Here is a 20,889-nt window from a genome sequence, read left to right on the forward strand (position 1 = left end):
TCTAGAGACTTGGACTGGGAAGAAGAACCCATTCGTTTTCTGTTTGTTTGGTTGGTTTTTGCTTTTATTGTTGTTTGTTTTGATTTTTTTATCCCCAGGATGGGTGGGTTATGAGGGTAGGGTGTGGGAAACAGGAGTCCTTCCAGAAGGATTTGGTGAAATGGGGTTGGGGGTATTAGGCCTCTCCATGTTTCATGGATAGGGAGTATTGTACTTGTCTTTCAGAGAGACAAGGACAGGAGAGTGATGGTAGACTATGGAGGGATTAGCAATGGCCCATGCTGTAGTGTGAATAGAGGGTAACATAGGATGAGAAGGGGTTTAGGAGATGCTATCTTACCACCTGAGTCTGGTCCCATTGTTAAGAGAAAGATATAAATTGTTTCTACGTGGAGATTATGTGAAAGGAGGCTTTTATTTTGGTGGAGAGGTCTTGTCCTAGGAAAGATAGGGGTTAATTTGCCATCACTATGAACAAATGTGTTAGAAATAAGGATCCAAATCCATAGGAGAGTGAAGAGGAGGTGCTTCTGGGATGCATGAGGACCCCAAGCACTCCAACAATTATAAAAAGGGAAGGGAACAAGGTTCCCTGTCATTTGGTTAGCAGAGAAATGGAAAGTCCTGTGTCCAAGACAAAAGACATTTATCTTCTTATCATTGTCTCTATTGCCCTGAGTTTGAACAAGCTGGCAGATTCTCCAGGCAGGGGTGTTTAACTTGTATATTGTAGTGATGCTATGGGTGGATGGTAGGAAGTCATATGTAAGGGAGCCTCAGAAAATCCCCATGGACAGTCCACCTTCCTGTGTCCCCATTTACCTTTTTTTTCTCTTTTTTTTCTCCTCATCTCTGTTGTTAAAGACCTTAAACATGGTTTCAAGAAGTTCATTCTGGGGTGTCAGGGGAACCTTTCTAGTTGTTGGAGTTTGCATCTAATGTCAGGGGCAGATGTCTCATAAAATGGATATGATGACAGAAACTTCCTTCTGGGTCTACATTGGTAAGTTTAGTGACAGCATCCAGAATTCAGTTTAAAAGGGAGCATGGTTCTCTGATGGGACCTGAGTTACTTTTTTTTTTTTTTTAACTTTTCAAGGTTTACCATTGAACATTTTGTTATATGCCTTCTGCTTGGCAAGGACTTATAATTTAAGTTATTCCACAAACAGGCTAAATGAGTGTCTTTTAGCCAGGCAATTTGGAACCATAGCAGGTATCCATATCAAGATAAAGGCAGGGGCCAAAACTCCAGACTTTTAGGGTGTCCCCTGAGTTTGGGATTAATTGAGCAGACCTGGAAAGTAGGAGAGGCATCCCCAAACTTCTAGTTTCCAGAGGTTAAGAGACTAATGGGGCCCGGGGAAATTCCTAGAACTCTTGACTGAACAAGTCTGAAAGTGAGATAGAGTAGGATTCCTGGAGCCCCTGATCTGAGTGAGTCTTAAGTCAAGACAGAGGGGAGTTCCCCCTCCCTGAGACCTAACCAGGGTACTTCTAAGTCTCACAAATTACCTTGTCCTGACATTTGGCTGTGTAGAATGTGTGGTCTGGTCAAATGGAAAATTAGCCTCTTATCTGGAGGTCAGACTGTTAGAAGAAAACAGATATGGGAGAAGAGAAATGTAAATATTTTATAAGCAAAGAGAGATAATGGAGGAGAGAAGTTCATGAGAGTGATGGACAGGCAGGTCTACCAGTCAGGTGGGCTTAAAGGGACTCAGTAAAGGTACTGGATGATCATGGTCACCACAGTCAGAAGTATCAGTGTCTTTCAAGGACTCAGCTGCCAGGAGAACAAGGCCCTCTGGATCAACTGAGCAAAGTTCATACAAACTCAAAGAGACTGAGGCAACTTTCACAGGGCCTCCATGGATCTCCACCTAGTCCTCTGCATATATATTAGAGCTTTCAACTTAGTATTTTTATGAGATTCCTGAGTGTGTGAATGAGTGGGTCTCTGATTCTTGTGCCTTCTCTTGGGGCTCTTTTCCTTCCAGTAGGTTGCCTTGTTCAGCCTCAATGTGATGGGGTTGTTTGTTTGTTTGTTTGTTTTATCTTATTATGTTTTATTTTGTTATATTTGTTGTGATCTCTTAGAAGCCTGTTCTTTTCTAATGAGAGACAGAAAGGGAGTGGATCCAGATGGGAGGGAAGATGAGGAGAACCTGGGAGGAATAGAGGGAGGGGAAACTGTGGTCAGGATATATTGTATGTGAAAAGGAATCTATTTTCAATAAAGGGGGAGAGAGCTCCAATAAAGCCCCAAGGGACAGAAGTCTCATTGACAAGACCTGCGCTACTAAAGGCTGTGAAAGAACAGGTCTCAAGAGTAGACAAAGATGATAAATTCAAAAGGTCCCAGAAAGAGGACCTGGAGCTACCCTCACCTGGGGTGAGGGGCAAAGACCCCAGGTGCTCTCTTAGATTTTAGCACCAAATGTTATATTTCTGAGGAAATGTAAAGAGCTAGAAGGCAGAAAAGAGACAGGTTTCTGACCTAAACAGACCAGAATGTTTATTTCAGAGGATAGACACTCTCCTGTGGGAAAAGGAGTGGCTGTAAAGGAGAAACACTGGCTGTAACTCTTTATAGGGTCAGCATGGAGGGATTGAGAATGAGGAGGTTGTTGCAGCCATGTAGGCTATATGCAATTCTCTAGACTCTTTCCTGGAATTGCCTGCTTCAATCAAGACAGATTATCTTGGGAGACAGATTATCTCTGCAAACACTCCTTTCTGAGCTGAGCAAGCAAGGTCATCTGTAATCATATAGAAATCTTGTGAATCCTGTTTTACAACTCAACAGTCTATCACAATGCTTTCCATTTCTTGCATTTCAATTGGGGTTTTCTTTAGTGTGGTTCTTTGTTGAAATCTTCTTTCAGATCTTGTGTCACTTTCCTGATTTCATTCTTCTCTTTGGTCCTCTACCAAGAGCTGACATTATTTCTTTGAACATACTTAGAATCAATTGTGAGGGCTAAAGATTTGCTTCACATTTAAATCACTGTGCTTAAAGAGACCTATAAAATGAAAATGCCTATAACCTGTAAGCCCTACTTGCCCAAGGACAGATAACTCCCTGGAATGCTGGGGGCTGTTGGTTGTTCATGTAAGATAATAAGACACATGATTTCACTTTTGTAAACAGGGTTAGTTGCCCCAACTACACTGGATGTGCTTGATCACACATAGGCAGGGGGTACATAGGCAGGAAGCTTATCAGGATGTATGCTTGCCCCTGATAGGACCAAGGCAGAAAGTACCATAGCCTTGTGGGGTTTACCTTTATAAAGACCTGACTAATGTAATTTGTGGCCATGCTCTGGGAATCCAGGGTACCAACCTGACCAATGTCCATCATCCTGGTCAGTATTTAATAAAGCTTTCTTCAAATTTGGCTAAAAAATATTGTGGTAGTGGCCTTATTCTCACTTAGTGGGATTAGCATTATTTTTCATTCTTTTTTTTCTAGGATTTCATCTAATCATGAGTCACAAGACACCATCATGATAGGAATAGTAAATTTTGGAAGAGTTATATTGCCTTAGTTTTTCACTTTTTAAAATATCAGTACATATGGGTTTAAGTGTCTTATGTTATTTACTTAATTTTTTTTAAGATCAGGTGTGTGTGTGTGTGTGTGTGTGTGTGTGAAGTATTTGCAATGTTCAAATGGGACTTGGATATGGCAAAGCTGAATGTATAGTGTGTAGTTTAGAAAATGGTTCCTTAGACCATTTCTATCAGGGTGCCTGACAGAAACTAAATATTATTCCCTGATTAGGATATATTGTGTGCTTGAGAAACCAGAACTGCTTAATATCACCACGAATCCTATATTATACCAGCCAAATATTAACAATGGTTATTTGTGTGGGTAAGTATAAAGATTTTGCATTAGTTGGTTTTCTGGTTCTGTGTTAAACTCCAAGACCAAAAGCAACTTATAGAAGAGTTTATTTGGGTTTATTTGGGTTTATAGTCCCATAGACATAAGAGTCCATCATAGAGAGGGTGTGCATAGTAGTGAATGGTAGGCAGAGTGATCACATGTTCATCTGTATTAGTCAGAGTTCTACAGAGGAATGGATCTCTCTCTCTCTCTCTCTCTCTCTCTCTCTCTCTCTCTCTCTCTCTCTTTCTCCCTCTCTCCCTTTCTCTCTCTCTCTCTCTCTCTCTCTCTCTCTCTCTCTCTCTCTCTCTCTCTCTCTCTCTCTCTCCATGCACACACACACACTCAATAACTGTTGGAGTATAAACAATGAGGTATATAAGCAACAATACCTTCCTTCTTGCATGTCCTTATATAGGCTTCCAGCAGGAGGTGTGGCCTAGATTAAAGGTGTGTCTTTCTTTCTTAAAATCTGGATTGAATTGTCTTGGTCTTCTTTGCCCACCTCTTCCCTCCCTCATCTCTTTTCTCTGGCTCTCCTTTCCCCTATCTCCTTTCATTGCCTTGGTCTATGCTGCTGACCATATGCCTAGAGTTTTCCTGATGCCTCTGGCTGCTCTCTCCCCCGTATCTAAACTAAAACCCTTCTCAACCATACCTAAGAATGGTTATGTCCTCGTTTTCACTCAGGAGTAGCATATATGAGCTCCCTTCCAAAGAGCTCAGCCCCCCTGAATTAAAGCTGATTTGACTCTCCTAAGGTATACTCAGATAATTTGTCTCTGTTGGCATCTGCCACATTTAAATCTAAATTCTAGAATCTACCTTTTCTATAATTTCTTCCCTCTACCTGCTCCATTTGTCTCTCCTTGGGTCCTTAAGCCACCTATGTCCTCCAGAGCTCCACCACATGGACAACCATCCACTAAGACACCTAATTGCCCCTCTGCTTCCTTTGTTCTCAGCTCCTTCCTGGAGCTCCCTTGCTTCCTAGGGAGCTGCAATCTCACAGCTTCCCTACTCAGTCATGGCCTCTAGGATATTAGACTCTTCCCTCAAGCACAGTTTACATTTGAAACCCTTGTCCATGACGGGCATTTTCCACGTCTTTCTCTGTCTCTCAGCTTCTCCTTGGAGCCTACTGGACCCCTCCCTCCAAAACATTTGTTTTGTAACCCTCTCTTTTTTGATCCTCGGCCTCAGAGATTTCATTAAAGCCTCACTATGTTACTGAAAATGGCTTGGCCTCAGTGCAGCTCAATGGCCCAAGATAACACACTTGATTTCCAAATCCTTGCATATTGTAACAACTTCTTCCATCTCACAAGCAAATGATCCCAAATCTCTTATCCCTAAGGTTTCTCAAATTTCTATTCTTTTATACCCTTGCTTCATGGTTGATTTTTTTAATGTTTTATTTATTTATATTCCAAATGTTGCCTCCATTCTCAGTCCTCTCCCAGAGTTCACCCCATTCCTCCTTCTCTTGCCTCTGAGAGGGTGCTCCCCTACTCCTACCCCCTTACCCAACCTACTCACCTCACCCCCATCCCTGTTCCCTGAGTCATCAAGTCTCTAGAGGGTTAGGTGCATCTTCTTCAACTGAAGATAGGCCAGGCAGTCCTCTGCTACATATGTGCCAGGAGCCACAGACCAGCCTATGTATGCTCTTTGGTTGGTGGCTTAGTCTCTGGAAGCTCCCAGGGGTCCAGGTTAGTTGATATTGTTGTTCTTCCTATGGGGTTGCCATCCACTTCAGTTCCTTCAACTCTTCCCCTAACTCTTCCATAGGGGTTCCTGACCTCAGTTTAATGCTTGACTGTAAGCATCTGTGTCTATCTCAGTTAGCTGCTAGTAGAGCCTCTCAGAAGACAGCCATGCTAGGTTCCTGTCTGCAAGCACAATATGGCATCAGTAATAGTGTCAGTGTTTGGTACCCACCCATGGGATGGATTCCAAGTTGGGCTAGTCACAGGTCAGCCATACCTTAAATCTCTGCTCCATTTTTGTCTCTGCATTTCTTTTAGACAGAACAATTCTAGGTCAAAAATTTTGAAGGTAAGTTAGTGACCCCATCCCTCCACTGGGGCCCCATCTATCTACTGGAGGTGGTTTCTTCAGGTTTCATCTCCTCACTGTTGGGCATTTCAGCTAAGGTCATCCCCATTGAGTCCTGGGAGCCCCTCATATCCCAGGTCTCTGAGACTTTCTAGAGGTTCCCCCCACTTCACCTCCACAGCTGCATATTTTAATTTATTCTTTTGGCCTTCTGGAATTCTCTCCTGTCCCTCCCCTACACCTGATCCTGCCCCTCTTTCACCTCTCCCTCCCATCTCCCACCCATCCAGGTTCCTCCCTCCTCTGTCTTCCGTGATTATTTTGTTCCCCTTTCTAAGTGGAATTAAAGCATCCTCACTTGGGCCTTCCTTCTTGTTAAACTTCTTTTGGTCTGTGGGTTTTATCATGGGTATTCTGCACTTTTTGGCTAATATCCACTTATCAGTGAGTATATACCATGCATGTAAATTTCTACTCTTTAAAATTTTTATCTTTCCAATTTCTCTGTGTTCTGCTCTCAAGAAATATTTTAAGACTGTTGTGTAAACACTCTTGAGCTCAGGATTTGTAAGTTCATTATGGGTGGTTAAAGAATTTATGAAATCTTTGACAAAAAGTGGGCTTAAAATTTGTAACAAAAGGTTGAATCTTAATTTGTATATGGTAAACTCTTAGATAGAAAAATAGATCTACTTAGTGTGTATGTAACTTGAACTCAACTCTTGTTTAGGAAAATAGATGTTTTTAAATAGCAGCCATGTGACTTGCTTCCATCTTGGCTGATGGACTCATAGGATAGAAGCATGCAGGTGCCAGCCATCTTTACTAAGGTTAAAAAAGAGTACATGCAATGTAACTGTACCACTGTCTTGAGTAAGATGAAAACAGCAAAAACTAATGTAGTAATCATAAAACTTCTTTATCATTGCATCTCCTTTTCAGACTAAGGACAAAACTGGAAGTATTTTGGATTAGGATGGATATTTGTGTGATGATAAATTCTTGAGGTTATAAAGGTATATTCAGGCTGACAGAAACTGACTTACAGTATGTCTAACTACTTATGTTTTTGCTAACTGCTTAACACCATGCTTCCAGAAAATTTTAAATAAGGAACACAACTTAAGATATATTTGATAAATAAGGTTTATAAATTCTAAGGTCTACTCAGTTTAATGATAACCGACTTGAAGATATATGTCTAGCTTCTTTGTCTTGCTAACTTTACTAAGGATTAGCTATTTGGATAAATTGACCCTTATAAGAAACTGTGATAGCCTGGAATGGTACACTATGAAAGGATCAAAAAAAAAAAAATAAGGTTCTCAGTTTCTTTGTGGATGATATCTATGACTCTGTAAATTTCCAAGTCCCTCTGTAGACTTTATTTATGGTTTAAAGTTTTATTTTGATGCTAAAGGAGGTTCAATTAAATCTTCAACTCAAAAATTTAAGGCTCAAATGTAACAGGTATAAAATTGTAAATTCTTAATCTTATAAAAGCTACTGACTTGTAGGCTGTTAAAGATAATTAAGATATGCAAGTTACTGGTCAGTCACCTTATAAATGATCAAATTTTTAACGTACTTATAAGTACAACTATAATTAATTTGGGGGGACAAAATTTATTTAGTGTCTTAGGATTTTCATTGCTGTGAAGAGGCACTGTGACCATGGAAACTCTTATAAAGGAAAACATTTACCTGGGGCTGTCTTACAGTTTCAGAGGTTCCACCCATTGTCATTATGGAAGGTAGCGTTATGGGACATAGGCAGACAGTGGTAGCTAAGAGTTTTACATCTGGATTGTAGACAGCAGAAAGACGGAGCCATACTGGGCCTGGCTTTAACATGTGAGACCTCAAAGCCTATCCCCAGTGACATACTTCCTCAAACAACTCCACAGACCCCACAGCTGCTCCAACAAGGGCACACCCCTTAATACTGCCACTTCTTATGAGCCTATGGGAGCCATTTTCTTTCAAACCAATACATTTAGCCTGCTGTTTATGTCTTCAAGGTTAAGACTAAAGTAAGTAACTGAAAACAAGTAAAACATTACTTAGCTCAGGTATACTTAATACATAATGCTCCTCAAACTCTTTAGAGCTCTGCTGAATATGCCATTTCAAGTGTTTATTAAAAAAGCTTCCTGTGATGGACAGAAATGCCAACTCCTCTCAGTGACCCTAAGGTCTCCAAAGAAGACTATGAAGAACAGAAGACTCCACTTTGATTCTGGTGGTGCTAACCACTGGGCAAAGAACTGCTCCATGCTCACCTGTTGCTAGGACTCTCCTGAAAACTATAGCTACCCTACCATTGATTTGACTGCTTTACTCTGCCTCCTTAAGGTATATCAGCTTTCCCAAATTCTTTCTCCACAGGAAAATCTCTCAAACCTTTCTTGCCTGGCAACCAAAGGCCAATGCTGTCCTGTGCAGCAGCTGAGATGAAATGCTGTTCTTTGTAACAATGTGACAGCTATGTGATACCTATAACCTCTGTTCCCTAATGAAGCCATTGAGATGACAGGAGTCTAGGGTAACCATCCAGATAGCACTAAGTCTCTGTCACTTTAATTGATATGTAGGTCATTTGGATTATACTTCCTGCTATAATTTATCCTTCTCACATCTCTGAAGGTATTGATGGCTAACTGTAGTTTTGTCAAGCTGTGGCAGGCTCCCAGCTCCTTCTCCAAGGCTACAGCTGCTTGTTCAAGTCATTTCATATGTAAAAGTCAGGCCTCACTCACTGACTTTAAAATCCAGGTCCCCAGCTGAGAAAGGCAGACACAGTTTATCTTGCTGGCAGACTTCACACCAAAAGAGAAAAACTCACAAAACAGGTTTTAGTATAACTTTTTAGTTTTCCTTTATTTAAAGCAACTTTCTTTGCAACTCAAAAATCAATCACTTTTGCTCTCAAAAATCAATCACTCCCGTCTTATGGAAAATGATTGGATGGAAAGAAAAGGTTTGAAGTTTATATAAGTTGGAAGCGTTTAAGAGAGTAGATGCAAGTTGTAAAGGTCTATACACACTATTAATCTAGTCCTGGTAAAGCATTGCTACTATTATCAATCACGAATTTAAATTTTTAAATATCCTTTGGTTGTCTTCTAAATATAGACTTAAAGTTTCTCATTGTGCTAGAAACATCTCCATCCACTCTGTATTTCCAGCTCTCTAGATATAAAGGAAAAGTGTTAATGCTTTTAATCTAGAATAATTTTTGTTCCCAAGGAAGGACATGTCTGCTCCTAGGTATGGTAGAGGCAAATATTTATTATAGATAAAAGGGAGAGCATAGCCAGGGGCAGAGACATCTGAGAGAGTCCAGAGTGGACATGTCTCTGTGCCTAGCTATGTGCGGAGAGCAAGGAAGAGAGAGGGGGAGAGAAGCCGCTGATCAAGAGGGGTAGCCTGGGCCAAGAGACTGGCCCGGGTAAAGGGTAAACGAACCAAAAAAAGGGCCAGGTAACCAAATGACTGGATTATGTAAGTAAGGGCAGCCAGGGGAAGGGCAGCTCAGCCCCTGGGCTAGAGAAATTTGGGGTATGCCAGCCAGAAGGACCTTGTAACAGATAGGAACTGAGAGATTCAGGGAGAACCTGGTGACCAGTGTTTGCTTTGATACTTTAATGAACACCTCAATTAAGCCATTTGTCCCAGCTTTGGGATCTAACAGTCCTCTCTCTGAAACCTTTTGAGCTGAGCCTCCATAGTCTGTATTACTCTCAGGATTACTGTTTCCCAGGTTGTGACTAGACCTGTCTGTTAAGCTCTGATTACAGAATTCAATAACTTTTCTATATTAAAGTTCTGAAATCTTTTAATTCCTCCAAAATCAGAAAGCAAAGCATGGCCAGGATCTATACAGCAATAGCCTACACTCTGGTACCAACTTCTATATTATATTCTTTTGCTGTGATAAAACATCATGACCAAAAGCAGCTTATGAAAGAGATAATTTATTTGAGCCTATGCTTCCTGGGGGTTTGCATGTATCAGAGTGAGAAAATATGGTAGTAAGGCAAAGGCTGAGGGGGGGGCAGGAAGCTGTGAGAGGACATCTTTTTCCACACATAGGAAGCAGAGAGAGCAAATGTGAAGTTGTGTGTGTGTCTATGGACTCTCAAAACTGACCTCTAGACAAGTATATCCTCCATCAAGACTACACCATGTCCTCATCACCAATTTTGGTGACCAATTGTTCACATACCTGAGACCAAGGAGGGCATCTCCATTCAAACTACCACAGGTTAAGTAATAGTTTGGTTATAATTAGGGCCTAAAGATCTTAGGGATTGTTAAATTTATGGAGGGTTATAATTAACAAGTAAAAAAGAGAAGGGAATTGGGGCTGGAGAGATGGCTCAGTGGTTAAGAGCACTGACTGCTCTTCCAGAGGTCCTGAGTTCAATTCCCAGCAACCACATGGTAGCTCATAACCATCTGTAATGGGATCCAATGCCCTCTTCTGGTGTGTGACAGCTACAGTGTATTTATATATATATATATATATATATATATATATATATATATATATATATATATATATATTAATGTATATAATAAATCTCTTTTTTTTAGAAGAGAAGGGAATAAAGACAAGGGGAAGAAGAAAAGACATAGGAATAAGAGGTGTACAATGTGGCTGGAGAATATGGAGAGGAATGTGTTCAAGTAAATGCAACAGAGAAACACAAGGAAGAGTTTTAAAACCTGAGCAATATACAAACAAAAACAGTGCCACAATAAAACTTATGTGCAAAGATGGAAATTAAACAATAGAAAATAAGAGATGAGAAGAACACTTATGGAGTGAATTGCTGGCACACCTGTGTTGAGTTGAACAGTGGCGTTTTCAGCTCTGACTCTGGAAGACTTCATGTAGTACTACTGTGTGTAAGATGGTTAAGCTATCAGTCTTCACACTTTGGTGTAATTGGGGTTTGGGGTAGGGAGTGTTTAAGCCTTTCTTACTGATTCCTTTAGATGTCTGTACTCCAATATGGGCTCTCAGTTGGACTACACTTCTTAGCTTTCCTGTCTGCTTGCCTGTAGAGATCTTCCTTGGATTAATACACTTTTTAAATAGACCTTGACTTTTGCAGGATAACAGTTTACTATGTATTATCTTTGCTGTTTTCTCTTGCCACATATATTTTTTTTATTCTGAAAAAAAAAAAAAAAAAACTTCAGGAATTTGCCCAGGCTGGTCTTCTACTTTTGACTCTCTTGCTTCAACTTCCTTACTAACTTGGGGTATAGCATGTGCCCCAACACCCAACTGTAAAGACTCTATTCTGTAGTTGATGACTGTCCTGATTACTCTATGGTTGATACTATTTGTTGAATGTATTTCTGACCTGTTCTGGGTTGGACAACTGTTGGAGCCAATAGTAAATGAAGATGCTATGGGGAAAATGCACACTTAGCTTTGCTCTAAGACGCCTCAAGACATACAACTTGTTCTGAAGGTTTGAGGACAGGAGAGTTAATAGGGCAAGCCCTTAGTGCTTACTCTCACTTTGAATCAATTTCTTCTTACTCCTCATAAACTGTACAGCCTTTGAGTGAAGATATCATTAGGACCCTGTTGGCGAATTTCACTTCTTTGTAAAATGAGCAAAAGGTGCAGCTAATTGAAAGCAACTTTGTTACAAGTATCCTAAAAGCATGGAACGGGAGCTTACTTACCTCTTTTCTCTCATAGCTACTCCCCCATCTATTGTCTACTGCTTTTTAAAAAATCCTGAGCTTCGCACCAGGGAAAAAAAAATTAACTACTTGAATTATTTCCTGCAGTTTTTCCAACTTTGTTCTTTGGAGATGCTAATGAAAACATCAGTCATTTTTTGCTATTGTAAATTCTTTATGGTTAATTTAAAGCTTAATAATTACTTTAAAGCTTAATAACTACTTTAAAATTAAGATACCCATTACAACAGAATCTTTTTATTTACTCCCTTATTAGAGAATTATAGTTTTTTTTAAATTTACTTTACATCCTAATCTTGGCTTCCCTTCCCTCTTTTCCTCCCAATCCCTCCCTCTCACTGGTTCTCCCTTCATCCACTCTTTCTTCTCAGATAAGTAGAGGCCTCCCCTGGATATCAACCTTCCTTGGCATATCAAGTTGCAGTAGGGCGAGGTGCATCTTCTCTTATTGAGGCTAGACAAAGCAGCTCAGTTAGGGGGAAGGGATCCAAAGGCAGGCAATCCAGTCAGTGTTAGGGTCCCACATGAAGACCAAGCTGTACATCTGTTACATATGTGTACAGGGCCTAGGTCCGTCCCATGCATGCTTGGTGGTTGGTGGTTCAGTTTCTGTGAGTACATATGGTCTCAGGTAAGCTGATTCCATACTTTTTCTTATGATGTCCTTCACCTCAGTGGCTCCTTCAGTGACTCCCCTTCTCCAACAAGATTCCCTGTGCTCTACCTAATGGTTGACTATGGGTCTCTGCATCTGTTTCCATCAGTTGCTAGGTGAAGCCTCTCAAGATGACAATTATTCTAGGCTCTTGTTTGCAAGTACAAGAAAATATCATTCATAGTATCAGTGGTGGGTAACTTATGTCCATCTATAACTCCAGCTGTGGGAAACTTCCCATTCACTTTTTTTCCCACTCAGACACTGCAGTCACATGCTCACACCCATTATGCAGACACACATATGTGCACATAATTAAAAGTAAAGTCTTAAAAACAGCTGACTACAAACTCAGATGTTAATGCTTAAAAGATTACATTAAAGTTAATTTATATATTGGCATAAATATATAAAGCAAAGTGTGTTTGGGTGTATAGAAAATGTGTAAGTTGTAAAATGCTTAAACCAGAAATAAATTAAATTATGAATCTGTTTATACATAGTGTTTAAAAACAAGATATTTGTAGGTTTATATTTGGAAATCTATACTAATGCCCAACAACTTGCTGATTATTACAGTAAAATAAAAGTTAAATGAAATATGATCAAAAAAAAAGGACTGGGCTTTTGTCAGCAAGAGAGAGCTACCCAGAGAGAGCTACCTAGAGGGCTAATACAGCTTTTTTAGAATTTTTCTAACAGGTTTTCTGACTTTGATTGGAAAACCCAAGAGCCTTTAGATTTTTTTCCTAACAGGTTTTCTGAAAGAGCTGTCTTGAGCAGAGAGCTATCTCGAGCAGACTATGTAGAGCTATCAGCTTGAGCTCCATCATTGACTTTGAGTTGTTCTTTTGCTGCTCTCAAGCACCCAGTTCCTCAGGACCCCCTCTCCAAGCCAAGGCTGGTCCTTGGCATTGAGTCTGTTTAGTGTTGCTTGTATGTATATGTTTTATATGTACGTGTCTTGTATGTATATGCTTGTATTAGATAACCAATTAGGGGCCTTATCCCTGGGGAAGATTAATTTTTTTTTCTTTCTTAGAAGTCATCTAGGGATGAAGCCCCATGTTATTTCCCCCATCCATGTTGACACAAGAATTGGTGGTTTCATTGTTCAGGTCTTGTTTAGACAGCCATATTGAGATTTCATGGCTGTTGCTATGTCATATCTAAAAGACAAAGCTGTACTGCAGACGTCCTGGTCTTCTGTCTCTTACAATGTCCCTGTCCCCATTTCTGCAATGTTCCTTGAGCCTTACATGTAGATATTTTAATGTAAATATATCAACTAGGGAACACCATATTAAGTTTTCAAAATTTTGACCTGTTGTCACTTTCTGTAATATTCTCTATCTGCTTTGTTGATGAGGCCTGAGAGCTATACTTTTCTGTAGGCATAAAGGTATACATTTAGAATGTAGATAGGAATTATACTGGTTTAGGAAACATGCAATAATAGGTTCTCTTCTAGGGTCCATGACCTCACCAGCCATGAGTAGTAGGCTAGGTTAATAACACCAGGCATAAATTTCCTTCTGATGAATAGTCCTTACGCTCTATTAAGCCTTATTGCACCTTGTGGTGGTTTGAATGAGAATGGCCCCCGTAAACTCATATATTTGAATGACTGGTTCTAGTAGGTGGACTGTTGGGTAAGCTTTAAGGCCTGTACTGTAGCCTTGGAGGAGGTGTGTCACTGGGAGTGGGCTTTGTAGTTTCCAAAGCTCACATCAGGTGCAGTGTTTCTCTTGGCCTGATGATCAGGATATAAAGCTCTCTGTTACTTTTCCAGTGCCATGCCTGTCTATTTCCCACTATGGCAATAACGGACTAAGCCTCTGAAATTGTAAGCAAGTCTCTAATTGAATGCCTTCTTTTATGCGAATTGCCTCGGTCATAGTGTCCTTTTACAGCAATAGAACAGGTAACTAAAATACATCTTTAGGGATAGCTTACTGTGTTCATCATTGTTGTGGTTCATAGGCATCACATTTATGCAGGAGCATTAACTACAGTTTGCATAGCACTTTCTCATAATGTGAATACTAGTCCTCAAGGAAGAGAGTTTCAGGTCAAATCCAGCTTGCATTCTGAATCTTAGGTCTGAAGTGCACTACACATTCAGCAATAAGGACTTAAATGAAATGGTAATCACTTAAGTTGTTTGTTCTTGGCATTCCCTGACCAAAAACTTGAGAGAAAGTTTCTTGTGTCTGGTACTTGGTTTTTTTGTTTGTTTGTTTTGTTTTGTTTTATTGTGACATAGTATACAAATGGCTCTTGGGGACAGGATTATCATCACAAGTGGCATAATATCATTTACACATTTATGTTATTTGTAATTTTAGCTAAACACAACTACTATGCCTCTCTCTGGATATATTAAACATCCAGAGTGTTATTTATCCCTTTCCCCTGTTTCCTTCTGAATTCTCTTCCTCTCTCATCCCCAAATGAAAGCCCTACCTCCATTTTGTCCATTTTCCGCCTATATCTCACCTGTCTGTCCTATACTCTGTAGAGTTTTTTCCCAATCCATGAATCCTTTTTTTTTTTTTCATGGTTTATGTGGTTAGTCCAGGTTATATACTCACAGCTGAGGATTTGCAGCTAGGAATCACAGATATGAAGAATGCAATGTTTGTCATTCTGGGTCTTCATTGCCTCCCTCAGTATAATTTATTCTAGTATTACCTATTTACCTGCAAAGTTCATGATCTTTTTTTTTTCTGCTGAATGGTATGCCAATGTGTATATGTACTACACTTCCATTATCTATCCATCACTCGAAGGACATTTAGGCTGTTTCTGTTTCCTAGTTATTGTAAATAGAGCACCTTTGAACATGGCTGAACATATCTATGAAGTATGATGTCAAGTCCTTGGGCACACGCAAAGGAGTGGAATAGTTGAGTTTTAGGGTATATTAAGCTTTTTGCGAATTCTACACAGTGATTTCAAAGTGCCGTGACTTGTGACTAGTTTTCTATCCCACAAACAGTGAATTAGGGTTCCCTTCCCCAGTCCTTGCCAACATTTGTTGTCAATTGTTTTGTTGATCCTGCCACTTCTGGCTGGGATGAGGTGTCTAATTCTTGCTTTAATACTGTGCTACATGCAAAACAAAAGTGTTATCTCCTCCATAGCAGAACTGTCTACCTGCCCTCCCCTAAAGCCCAGGAATGTAGTATTTATAAGGATAGCCTGAAATGTGTTCTGAATGTCATCAATTTATTGTCTCCAAATAGTTTTTACTATTTGGCAAGTTAAGGATTTATGACTTGAATTCTTACCCATATAGAATTTTATGTTGAATCCTGGTTTGTTATATCCTTAGTTGCCTATGGAATAAATATAATTACTATCTGGATTCCCAAGGTATATGTATGTATGTGGCAGAAATTAAACTATTTTCTTTTTGATTACATTGTGTGTGTGTGTGTGTGTGTGTGTGTACATGCCATAGCACATGTTTGTGCTCAGAAGGCAAGATTTGGGAGTCATGTGTGTCTTAGAGACTGAACTCAGGTAATCAGCCTTGGCAGCAAAACAGTTTTGTCTGCTGTACCATCTCAATGACCCTAAACTATTTTCAGTGGTAGGGCTAACCAACTTTGGATCTAAACAGAACCCTTCCAACCTCAAGTTCTTTCTGGAAGGAAGAGAAGTATTTATTGTTTGTGTTAGGAAAACACATTGCATTTATTTTTTGCAAGATGTCTTCTACTCCCTTTGAGTAGACTGTGGTGGACTTCTCCATCCTACTTCACTCCTCCACTAACTGATTTTACTGACCTGTGTCTGTATCCTGCAGATAAGTGGCTTGTAGCGCAATTTGGGTGACAGGCATTTCCTCACAGAAATGTCCTTAGGTTTTATAACTAGTTTCAGCAGTACTTGTAGTATGAAAATCACCCTGAAGGGCCAGTCCTGGTTTGTGTTTTGCTGCCTGCTCTTTCTTGCCACTGGTACCTGTTGGTAGCCTATTGAGAGTTTAAAGGTCCACTCCAATTCAATAACTGACTTCTAGCCCCAATCAACTGTCACCCCCTCCAAGTTGAAAGAAATGAGGAGATGTCGATGTTGATGATATTTATCCATTTATTAAAATATTTTAAGAAGCAATTATAATCACGAGGACTGGTGTTCCATTTTGTGGGGAGGGCTAAAAGTAACAGGCACACTTTGTGGATCTTTTCCTTCTATGTTTTTTCTTTTCTGTTATTCCATGACTATTCTAGCCTCCTCCCCTGACCAGGCCCTGGCCCTGCTACTTATTTGCAGGGCCATTGAGAAAATACAGAACACAGGATAGAAAGCAACAATGTATTACAGATTAGCAGACAAAAGCAACTCCATAAGCCATAAAGCCAATTAAGGTCCCTTATCCAATAGAAAGGTGTGAACGGGGTCTGATGTCTTTGGTAATAGTTTCTGTCTGTTATACAACTAAAATTTTACTGTGTCCTGCAGGAATGTGATTTTGAGCCCCAAACATTTCTTCTGGCCAACTTTTGTCACTCTTTATTCTTCCCTTGCCCTTCTTTGGTGTTATAGAGGAAGGGCCTTAAAGGCTCACTAGTGGCCTCCTATAGTATTAATGCCAGAAGCACTCGGAGGCCCTTTAACTCTATTCAGATTTTTCCTTCCCTACTCTTCTTCTGGCCAAGAATTAGCCACTCAACCAATTCTGCAGACAGTACTACCAAAGATACAACCAAACCCCAGAGTTTTGATTCTTAATGATTTCTATATGTAATTGTGGTGGTTACTTGGTGTCCAGTCCCACCACCTGAACAACTGTATTTCTTCAAATAGTCAACAATGAAAGTTTGAAAGCAGCCCATCTTCTCAGGGGCTAAGTTAACTCCAGAGGAGGTGGGGGAGATAGAAAGAGAGAGGAGAGAGGGGGTGATAGGTAGTTAGGGAGAGAGGGAGAAAGGGACAGAGGGACAGAGGGAGACCGAGATCTCTTCTTTGTAGATGTGTGAACAAGTTTTTAGCATGTCATCTTCCTTTCTCAGGAAAAAAAATTGGTAAGTAAGCAATTTAGATGATGACTGGATCATTTTAACAAGCCAAGTTTGCTTCTTAGCTTATCGGCTTTGCTCCACATTTGCTTCAAGTCCCCATCCTATCAGTGTCATTCAATAGCATTCTGACTCAGGTGGGAGGATGGGGAAAGTGAGTGGGAATTCAGATGGTAGAACAGAGCAACAGCAGCATTATAGTACACAAAGACCTACAGTACTTCAGCAAAATAAGCAGAGATGGGGTCCTATTCCAGTTGACTATCATTGTGATAAATATAATTACAAGACATAGCCCTGCTTAGTCACTACCAAGATAAGTCTACGGTTTGCTAAGATTTCCTTCTGTTTCCTTAAATTTGCTTATTTATAAATGATGCTTGGAAAAGACTCTTCTGAGAAAATTTAACATGGACCCCCAACTCTGTGAGTGTGTCTGTGCAGGTATTGGTTCCTGCAACCAAGGAGGAAAACTGACCTTGGTGGTTTGATCTGATACCTCCTCCTGGGAAGAAAGAGGCATAAGAGAAAACCAGAGACACTGCAACAGTGCACTCCACTCAAATATATACACTGTCAACTCATATAAATTCTGATATTTGGGTCTTAAACGTTTTCTGTTGTCTTTTCCCATTGAATTTCTTCTCAGTTGTAGAGCTAGGATGTTTTTGTTTGGCACAGCTATCAGATGTTTGGGGACTACCCCATTGTTAGTCTCTTTTTCTCACCTTGAAGAGGTGGAACACAGGCAGCTGGTTTAAGTGGGTTAGGCTGGTGGTGTTCTAGAAAGTTAAGAACCAGTGATCAAAGTCTGGATTGTGCACCTCAGTGAACTAGCCATTGGACTGAGTAAGGTAATCGAGCACGCTAAGTTTGGCTGAGTAGTGAGAATAGGGCAGTTTTCTGGATTTGTTTTTCTTGATAAGTGGAAAGGGACTTGTTCAAAAAGCTATGACTTGAGGGTGAAGAGGAGAGGCAGACCAGAGGCACTCTGGACTTTAATTAGATTTACTTGACCAAGATTGGAGCAAGTTAATGAAAAACACCTTGTTCATGAACACTATGTTCATGAAAAACACCTTGGAAGCAGAACAGTTGGGGAAGCAGAAGATTTTAGCCTTTGTTTTCCCAGATCTATGTTCTTTCTGGTCACCCTGACTGCCCCTCTTATGCTCAGGGGGAAAGGGGGTAAGATATGAGATTTGAAGACAATTTGAGGAGTGACCCGACAGCTTATCTAATAGCTGCAGGCCCAGATTAAGCTTTTGGGGAAGGGCATGGGCTATGGTTTGATTGTCAGGTAGACCCTGACTTAGACATTTGAAGGGTAGAATTCTTTGTCATCTTTTTAGTGGGGAGGATGGTGATAGAGCTTGGGCAGTTGCTGATGTAGAGCCAGGAGAAACAGAGCTAGATGGCAGCATGCCAGCTTGGCCCTTTGTGCAGGGCGTTGGTGTTTTTGTTCCCCTTCTGTGGCCTGGCTCAGAAGTGGATGTCAAAATTAGCTGGGCTACAAGTAGACCCCAGCTACTTCTAAGACAGGAAAAATGCACCAAAAGATTAGAAGTTCTACCAAGAACTAGGGCAGTTGGTAGAGTATATATATGTGTGTGTGTAGGGCAATAGGGATAAGGAGTGATTCCTGGGCTATCACAATAAATTAGAGGGTCACTTAGAGGTCGAGTTGTATTTTCAGTTCTTAAAAATATATATGTATATATATATGTACATCTTTATGTCTCTGTATATAATCTATTCTGCAGCACAGCGGCAAAACATCTAGTTAAAAAATCCAGCGAGAATGCAGGCAAGCACTCCATGGAGACATGCAAGCTGGGATCAAGGCAATAGTACAGGAGCCTGTATGGTTGCCATGAGGGGTGAGTTCCAACTAGTGGGCCCACCCAGCCACAAGAGCACCACCTAGACATGTGCAAACATACATGTACACATGGAAAACCAAAGAATTTATGGGGAGAGAGGGAGTAAAGGAAAGTGGAGGAAAAGCAGAGAGAAAGGAAAGAAAATAGAAGGGGAGGGGTATTAGAAGGAGGTGGAGGAGGAAAAGAAAAGTGAGAGGAGAGAGAAGAGGTGGGAGAAGAGAGGAGAGGAGAGGAAAGAGGAAAGGAGAGGAGAAAGAAGAGAGGAGAAGAGTCTTATATCTACAAGGAAAGATTTACATAGTCATTGTAACAGACAAGCCCCAGGACCGTGTTCTCATCTTCTTAAGCGAACTTGGAGCCATCTTTTGAAATTCAAGTTACAGTTGGCAGGGACTGGGGGAGAAACACAACCAAGCCTGAACACCCTGCCCCTTCCTCATCTTTCTGAGAGTTGGTCACTCATTTATTCCTTGGTGTCAACAGTTTCTCTCTGAGCAAAAGAAGCCCATTCTAATATTTCCTACCAAGACGCACTCCCATACATTCTTATAGCTCCCAAGCCATTCATGAAGAGCCTGTCCCCAATAAACACTGTAGTTGCACACTATACACAAAGAGAAGGAGAACTGAACAAGACAACTCGCAACAAGAATCTTTGGCCAACAAGAAAAATGTAACCCTCTAAGGAGATCTGATTAAGTCCAGGGAAAATATATTAGTATTAGAATTTGGAGGGTCTTTCTTGGTGGTGCTCATATTTGTTCTGAAATAATTTAGTTCAGCCTTTATTGAAGTTTTGAGAGTTTTTTGTAGAATTCTGTGTTAAGAGCTCTCCTTCCAGCTTTCAAGGACTATAGCTGAGAACTTGAAGGTGTTGGAGGGTCATCAGCTTTTGCTTGATTGCCACGATTTCTGCGACGCCATAACTTGCCTTCAGAGCAAAAAAAAAAAAAAAAAAAAGTATAGAAATAATGAAGTAATGAAATTAGTACTTTGCCAGATGCTTAAATGTCTAAGCCCCAGAGAGTGCAGAGTGGCTGGAGATAGACTAGCTTTATCCTAGAGTACTGACCATCTCGGTATCATAGAGAAAGTCACCTGAGACCTTACAAAACTAAATGCAAGGAAGATTCATGTTTGGAAGCTGATCATCTGTGCAACTACTATGGACTCAGCCTAAGTCTACAAAACTACTTTCAAACACTAGAGATTTCTGAACATCAGATTCTTAAGGAGTCAAACTAGCTGGACCATAGCCAAGAAAACTAGCATTAGAGCCAAAAGCTTTTCTCTTGGCATCTGTAAAACCTTGTTTTGTTAAAGCCAAACTAACTGCCTCCCTCTCACTGTGCTCTCACAAATCTGCTAACACTCTATCTTTGAAATGTCTATGTTGACTACGCCTCAAATTTAGGAGAGACCATGGGCATCAGGATTGGGACAACTACAAATTCTAGTAGTCTTCTTTGGAGACTTACTCACATTTCAACAATACTTCAGACCAATTATAAGGAAGAATGGTATAAAAACAAAATTTATATGGTACAGGTTTTATCCCTGTATCCAGGGACTCTATAACATGGAGAAGCGATTTTAATGGGACAACGAACCTGTCCCCAAGCCTTAGGAATGGGT

The 20,889-nt window shown here is 40.4% G+C and overlaps 1 protein-coding gene and 1 non-coding gene across 2 annotated transcripts in view; one reads left to right on the forward strand and one right to left on the reverse strand.

Annotated features, from left to right (window-relative positions):
• Positions 1-13,009: 13,009 nt before the first annotated feature.
• LOC117695575 (U7 small nuclear RNA) lies at positions 13,010-13,071 on the forward strand. Its single transcript, XR_004604633.1, has one exon. It is a non-coding gene; the product is annotated as a U7 small nuclear RNA (small nuclear RNA).
• A 3,372-nt stretch (positions 13,072-16,443) lies between these two features.
• The window catches only part of Dgkk (diacylglycerol kinase kappa), a 134,507-nt gene continuing 130,061 nt past the window's right edge, over positions 16,444-20,889 (reverse strand). Inside the window, exon 28 of the mRNA XM_034486088.2 lies at positions 16,444-20,185. Within this exon, the coding sequence (XP_034341979.1) occupies positions 20,106-20,185 (80 nt within the window). The 3' untranslated portion in view covers positions 16,444-20,105. The remainder of the gene's footprint in view (positions 20,186-20,889) is intronic.

This window comes from Arvicanthis niloticus, chromosome X (assembly GCF_011762505.2).
Source record: "Arvicanthis niloticus isolate mArvNil1 chromosome X, mArvNil1.pat.X, whole genome shotgun sequence".
Taxonomy (NCBI): domain Eukaryota; kingdom Metazoa; phylum Chordata; class Mammalia; order Rodentia; family Muridae; genus Arvicanthis; species Arvicanthis niloticus.